The 7,340-nt window shown below is 41.7% G+C and overlaps 1 protein-coding gene across 1 annotated transcript; it reads left to right on the top strand.

Annotated features, from left to right (window-relative positions):
- Positions 1-1,296: 1,296 nt before the first annotated feature.
- On the top strand, positions 1,297-4,664 carry LOC112238217 (relaxin-3 receptor 1-like). Its single transcript, XM_024406786.2, has 3 exons — positions 1,297-1,718; positions 2,588-3,028; positions 3,156-4,664. The coding sequence occupies exons 1-3, from the start codon at positions 1,527-1,529 to the stop codon at positions 3,744-3,746; spliced, it is 1,224 nt and encodes a 407-aa protein (XP_024262554.1). The 5' UTR covers positions 1,297-1,526; the 3' UTR covers positions 3,747-4,664.
- Positions 4,665-7,340: the final 2,676 nt, after the last annotated feature.

Here is a 7,340-nt window from a genome sequence, read left to right as displayed (position 1 = left end):
CGCACAGTGAGGCAAATACTTTTGGAGGATGGCCTGGTCTCAAGAAGGGCAGCAAAGAAGCCACTTCTCTCCAGGAAAAACATCAGGGACAGACTGATATTCTACAAAAGGTACAGGGTTTGGACTGCTGAGGACTGGGGTAAAGTCATTTTCTCTGATGAATTCCTTTTCCAATTGTTTGGGGCATCTGGAAAAAATCTTGTTCGGAGAAGACAAGGTGAGCGCCACCTTCAGTCCTGTGTCATGCCAACAGTAAAGCATCCTGAGACCCATTCATGTGTGGGGTTGCTTCTCAGCCAAGGGAGTGGGCTCACTCACAATTTTGCTTAAGAACACAGCAATCAATAAAGAATGGTACCAACACATCCTCCGAGAGCAACCGCTCCCCCATCCAAGAACAGTTTGGTGACGAACAATGCCTTTTCCAGCATGATGGAGCACCTTGCCATAAGGCAAAAGTGATAACTAAGTGGCTCGGGGAACAACACATCAATATTTTGGGTCCATGGCCAGGAAACTCCCCAGACCTTAATCCCATTGAGAACGTGTGGTCAATCCTCAAGAGGCGGGTGGACAAACAAAACCCCACATATTCTGACAAACTCCAAGCATTGATTATGCAAGAATGGGCTGCCATCAGTCAGGATGTGGCCCAGAAGTTAATTGACAGCATGCCAGGGCAGATTGCAGAGGTCTTGAAAAAGAAGGGTCAACACTGCAAATATTGACTATATGCATCAACTTCATGTAATTGTCAATAAAAGCCTTTGACAATTATGAAATGCTTGTAATTATACTTCAGGATTCCATAGTAACATCTGACAAAAATATCTAAAGACACTGAAGCAGCAATCTTTGTGAAAATTAATATTTGTGTCATTCTCAAATCTTTTGGCCACGACTGTATTGTTAACCTCTATTATGGACCAGTATCGCTGGACACAATTCGTAACATATTGTATGTTTAGCAAATAGGCAACATTTAATACTAATTGTAATTCGGAACATAGCATACTAAATGGGTGATGGATATCCACAAATGAATACATACCATACGAAACATAACATATTATGCTACTTGTAGTGCCTCGGCCTTATGTACAGAATAATACGAAATGCTTTGAGAGCAGGTTGCAGCCCTCCACATTCTCACCCCTACTCCCCCCCATTTTATGCACGTGATGGAGTGATAGCAACCGCACAGCGCGAATTCTCGGAGACTTTACCCGCGCATGGCATCTCAATCCGTATAAAAAGCGCAGACTAGACGAGTGATGCAACTCTTTCAGAAACAAGTCGGACTTGAACAAGCACATTCAAATGAAACGAAAAAAACGGTGAATATTTACTAACAATGACTGTTTCCTAAAACACAAAATGTGTCTTCTTACAAAAACGGTGCGGTTGGAATTTGGATATGTTGAGTCTACTCTTAACTCGAAATGTTTGTACCATTACTTCACACTTTGGGTGATGTGAGACCCTGTTTTCATGCGGAGTGTTCTGCTGAATGATAGAGAAGAACCATGCATCAGAGTAACAGCAGTTTGCTCCACCTGGGTCTGAGTGGGCGTGTAGGGGGTCAGGAGGACGCGGAGAGCCCAGAGCAGGCTAACCTGTCCGGAGAATCGCTTCACAACCTCTCGCTGGACTGCTGGCTCCATCTCCTCTCCAGAGACTCTGCTCCGGAGCTGTATGGGGACAGCGCGAACATGACGGTGGGTGTGTGTTCTGAATACCCTCCAAAAGTACAAACTATTAGGGTGACAAACGCAAAACTAAGTTTAGATCAGGTGTAACTTCATCCTACTTCATAGTAGCCCTGCTAGCCCATAGAGGAGTGATGCTCAGGGATCTGCATCTCTGGATCTAGAGAGCTACTACTGGTTGTCCAGGCTTTTGTTCCAGACTAGCACTAACTAATATTTTGCAAGAAGTCTGACCAAGACACATTATTTTACCTCATTGGCATGGGGAAATGGTGTACCCCCACCGAACTGAGGAGTGTAGCTCAGCATGTTAGTTGTTTTCAGTGACTTATTTGTTGTTGTAATATCGCGAATGGACCTGTCAGTTTCCCCATTAAAGATGCACTCTGCATAAATTGCTAAATTTCCTGGTTGCTAAAATTCGAATAGTTCGCTTAAGTTTTGTTTGTGATGTAACACGCAAGTATAGTGTAGAGAATCGTTGTACCAGCTAAACCTCTGTGAAATACATTTTTCATAACCACAAATATTGTATTTGCAAAAACGAAATTTAAGAACTGGAAGCATATAAATAGCACACCTACAACAGATCTAACGCTTCTTAGACTTGCTTTCAATGAGAATGACAGATTGAACTCACGTATCTATTTAAATTTGGCGGGGTCACCCAAAAAGTTACATATTTTAAGTTTAAAGATCCCAGCTTTAAAGTCCTAAAGGTAGATTATCTTGGGAATAAAATATATTTTTGTTGTGGGTTAGGATAAATCAATTTAAGATGAACTTTATTAGTTTTATTTTTTATTATTATTCATAAATGACAGTACCAAACTATTATGTATCAGGATTTGACTATTGACTGTGTTTCCTTCTTCCAGATGCGAGTGGTCATTGCTCTGGTCTACCTGGTGGTGTGTGCTCTGGGGCTGGTGGGAAACCTCCTGGCGCTGTTCCTTCTCCACTCCCGCCACCAGTTGCACCACTCGTCTATTGACTTCTTTGTGAGGAGCCTGGCCGTGACTGACCTCCAGTTCGTCCTCACCCTGCCCTTCTGGGCTGTGGACACTGCCCTGGACTTCCGCTGGCCCTTCGGCAGGGTCATGTGTAAGATTGTCAGCTCTGTGACCACCATGAACATGTACGCTAGCGTCTTCTTCTCGACGGCCATGAGCGTGGCTCGCTACTGCTCCCTCGGCTCCTCACTGAGGATAAGCAGCCCCAAAATGGCTGCGGCTCGTGCCAAGTGGGCCAGTTTTGCCATCTGGGTGGTGTCACTGGCGGTCACGATGCCCCACGCCATCTACTCCACCACTGTCCAGGTTTGTTTGACTGATTTTCTTTGCCAATTTAAAAATGCACATAAGGCTGTTTGTGTGTACATCGAAACAAAACGCATCAATTGATGTCAAACACTTAATTCCATTGTGGTGTTTTTGATGTTTCTAGGTGTCTGCGGATGATGAGCTGTGTCTCGTCCGGTTTTCTGGATCTGCCTCGGGTCACTGGGACTCTCAGATTCTACTGGGCCTCTACCAGACACAGAAAGTACTGCTGGGATTTGTGGTTCCCTTGGTAGTGATCAGCGTGTGTTACCTCCTCCTGAGCCGGCGAGTCAGTGGCGTAGTTGGCAGCGTTGGGGTCATGGAGAGTTCAGAGAGGTCCCATCAACGGCGCCGCTCCAAAGTGACCCGCTCGGTGACCATCTTGGTGCTCTCCTTCTTCCTCTGCTGGCTGCCCAACCAGGCTCTGACACTGTGGGGAGTGCTGATCAAATTTGACCTGGTGCCCTTTAGTAAGGCCTTCTACAATGCCCAGGCCTATGCTTTCCCTCTGACTGTTTGCTTGGCTCACACCAACAGCTGCCTGAACCCCGTGCTGTACTGCCTGATGCGACAGGAGTACAGGGCCGGACTCAAGGAGCTGCTTGCCCGAGTCTCGCTGTCCATCAGGAACTTTCTCACCCTGGCTCTGAGGGGGAAGAGAGTGGAGGAGGCACCGCCTAGCATGGTGGCTACACACAGGGATGTCAACGTGTGACTGACTGGAGGGCCATAAGGATGTTAAGGATGCATTTCATTTACAAGTTTCTCATAGTGGAGGCTGCTGTACAGGTCAGGAACAGTCAAGTTGGAAAGTAGCCTACATGAGTAATTGATTAAATGTTTTCAGCTCGAGACCCAAATGAGAAATATACAGTCCTCCGGCGACTCAAATTAAGAAGAAACAGTGTGTGAATATAGATGTATTCTCTTAACTAGCGACCCACATGCCCAGGGCCCACTTTGGGTCCTGACCGATAGTTTAAGAAACCCCAATTAATTAATATACTGACATATGCATTTTCTTGATTCATTGGACACACACATTAGTGAGGTATTGTGGGAATATAGAGTGGAGATATCAGTGTGAGACTACTAAATGGGCAGTGCAGTTCAAATGTGATTTCCTTGTTTTTTGTGTAAGAGCTGTTTGAAAAAAATCCTGAAATGTCATCCTGTTCAGGTGGGATGGGACTTTGGGCCCCACATCATGACTTCACAATAAGATCTGACTATAATAGACCAATAACTGTTCATCTGGGCAAGGGGGTGGGCTCAAGAACATCCTATCAGCTAATCAGGGTTGTGTATGTCAATATTTTCACATTTGTTTCCTAACGCCCACATGATCAGACTGAGCATTTTAAGGGCCAAAGGAGGCTCAGGGAAATGAATCTAAAAAATATTTATGTTGGAGTTATTTTCATTAAATGAACACATACAGTGATTTATTAGACATACAGTGATAACCAGTGGAAGCAAAATAACCCCATAACATCAAAGATCCACCACTATATTTTACAGTAGGTACAGTGCCTTGCAAATGTATACACCCCCTTGGCGTTTATCCTATTTTGTTGCATTACAACCTGTAATGTAAATGTATTTTTATTTAGAGTTCATGTAATGGATATACACAAAATAGTCCAAATTGTTGAAGTGAAATTTTAAAAATTACTTGTTTAATTATTTAAAAAAAAAATCAAAAACGGAAAAGTTCACCCCCTTTGCTATGAATCCCCTAAATAAGATCTGGTGCAACCAATTACCTTCAGAAGTCACAGAATTAGTTAAATAAAGTCCACTTGTGTGTAATCTAAGTGTCACATGATCTGTCACATGCTCTCAGTATACCTGTTCTGAAAGGCCCCAGAGTCTGCAACACCACTAAGCAAGGGGCACCACCAAGCAACCAGCTCTATGAAGACCAAGGAACTCTCCAAACAGCTCAGGGACAAAGTTGTGGAAAAGTACAGACCAGGGTTAGGTTATAAAGAAATATCAGAAACTTTGAACATCCCATGGAGCACCATTAAATCCATTATTAAAAAATGAAAAGAATATGGCACCACAACAAACCTGCCAAGAGAGGGCCACCCACCAAAACTCACAGACCAGGCAAGGAGGGCATAATCAGAGAGGCAACAAAGAGACCAAAGATAACCCTGAAGGAGCTGCAAAGCTCCACAGCGGAGATTGGAGTATCTCCATAAGACTACTTTAAGCTGTACACTCCAAAGAGCTGAGCTTTACGAAAGAGTGGCCAGAAAAAATAAGCAAACATGTTTGGTGTTCACCAAAAGGCATGTGGGAGACTCTCCAAACATAAAAAACCTGGAAGTGCGAGTGTATCTTCCAGCAAGACAATAACCCCAAGCACACATGAAAACCCACAATCAAATGGTTAATTCAACGGGTATCTCCGTCTCCGGACTTGAAACCCATTGGAAACCTGGGGTTTGATTTTAAAAGGGAAGTCCATAAATGCAGATTAAGGATATCAAGGATTTGGAAGGATTCTGTGTGGAGGAATAGTCTAAGATCCCTCCCAATGTGTTCTAAAATAATTTTAGAAAAAGTCTCAGTGCCATTATTCTCCCAATGTCAGGTATTGAAAACAAGGGTGCCAATCATTTTGACCCCTACCTTTTTGAAAAAAAAATGTATTATATTATTTTATACTAATACAATAGCTCAGAGAAAAGTACTTTGTTTAACAAATAATCTCAACAACAAAAAAATGGCATATTTTATACAGTAATTTTTGCTCGTATTTATCAAGGGTGTCGATCATTTCAGACCCCACTGTATAGTCAGGATCAAAGTTTGTCATCTGCGGTAACTGAGCTGGCAAAGTCTGTGATATTTTGAAGTGGGACAGGGGAAGGGGGCAGAGATGAAAAGTTATGTGATGAGTGAGTTACCCCCATGCAATGTAAAGCGCTTTCAGTTTTAGAAAAGCACTATAAATGATCATATAACCGCAGATGGTTCATCATCAATACATCCTCATTATGCTTGTTTGATTCAATAAGTTCTTATCACATCATTTTGAATGTACATTTTTATCTTTTAAAAATAACCTTATTTGTTTATTTTTCTGCTCCAGGAATAGCAGCAAATCACAAACATATTGATGAGATTGTTGTGGGTTGTCAGGTCATCTTAGCCAAAAATAATAAAATACCTCCAGTAACTATGAATGTGAAACAATTATTTGAAAACTATTTTTAAAGTATAAAGTAAACTATACAGTTAAACAACTATTCACCTACTAAATTGCCATCAGGCTTGCAAAATAACACATTGACATCTTAATGAAGGGGCATCAGTTGATGTTGGTGATCTGTTTTGCTGTACATACAATGCTTTGATGTATGTTAAGGACTGGGAATGTAAATAAAGAGTGGCAAACTGATTTTCACATGCTAGAATAGTCTTTCTATACACCATCTATACACCATACACCATCTATCTATACACCATACACAATCTATACACCATACACAATCTATACACCATACACCATCTATACACCATACACAATCTATACCATACACCATCTATCTATACACCATACACAATCTATACACCTTACACCATCTATACACCATGCACCATCTATACACCATGCACCATCTATCTATACACCATACACAATCTATACACCATACACCATCTATACACCATACACCATCTATCTATACACCATACACAATCTATACACCATACACAATCTATACACCATACACCATCTATCTATACACATCTATCATACACACATCTATACATCTATACACACAATCATACACCATCTATCTACACCATCTACACCATACACCATCTATATCTATACACCATACACCAATCTATACACCATACACCATCTATCTATACACACACAATCTATACACCATCACCACCATCTATACACCATGCACCACTATCATCTATACACCATACACATACACCATCTATACACCATACACCATCTATCTATACACCATATACACCATACACCATCTATCTATACACCATACACAATCTATACACCATACACCATCTATCTATACACCATACACCATCTATACACCATCTATCTATACACCATACACAATCTATATACACAATCTATACACCATACACCATCTATACACCATACACAATCTATACGCCATACACCATCTATCTATACACCATACACAATCTATACACACACCATCTATACACCATGCACCATCTATACACCATGCACCATCTATCTATACACCATACACAATCATACACCATACACAATCTATACACCATACAC

The sequence above is a fragment of the Oncorhynchus tshawytscha genome, linkage group LG10, assembly GCF_018296145.1.
Source record: "Oncorhynchus tshawytscha isolate Ot180627B linkage group LG10, Otsh_v2.0, whole genome shotgun sequence".
NCBI lineage: Eukaryota > Metazoa > Chordata > Actinopteri > Salmoniformes > Salmonidae > Oncorhynchus > Oncorhynchus tshawytscha.
The sequence above is the reverse complement of the archived record's forward strand: the minus strand, read 5'-3'. Positions and strand labels throughout refer to the sequence as shown.

Coding starts and splice junctions, on each gene's coding strand:
- LOC112238217 (XM_024406786.2), top strand. CDS start 1,527: ATGCATCAGAGTAACAGCAGTTTGCTCCACCTGGGTCTGAGTGGGCGT. Junction 1,719..2,587: donor GGGACAGCGCGAACATGACG/GTGGGTGTGTGT, acceptor TCCTTCTTCCAG/ATGCGAGTGGTCATTGCTCT. Junction 3,029..3,155: donor TCTACTCCACCACTGTCCAG/GTTTGTTTGACT, acceptor TGATGTTTCTAG/GTGTCTGCGGATGATGAGCT.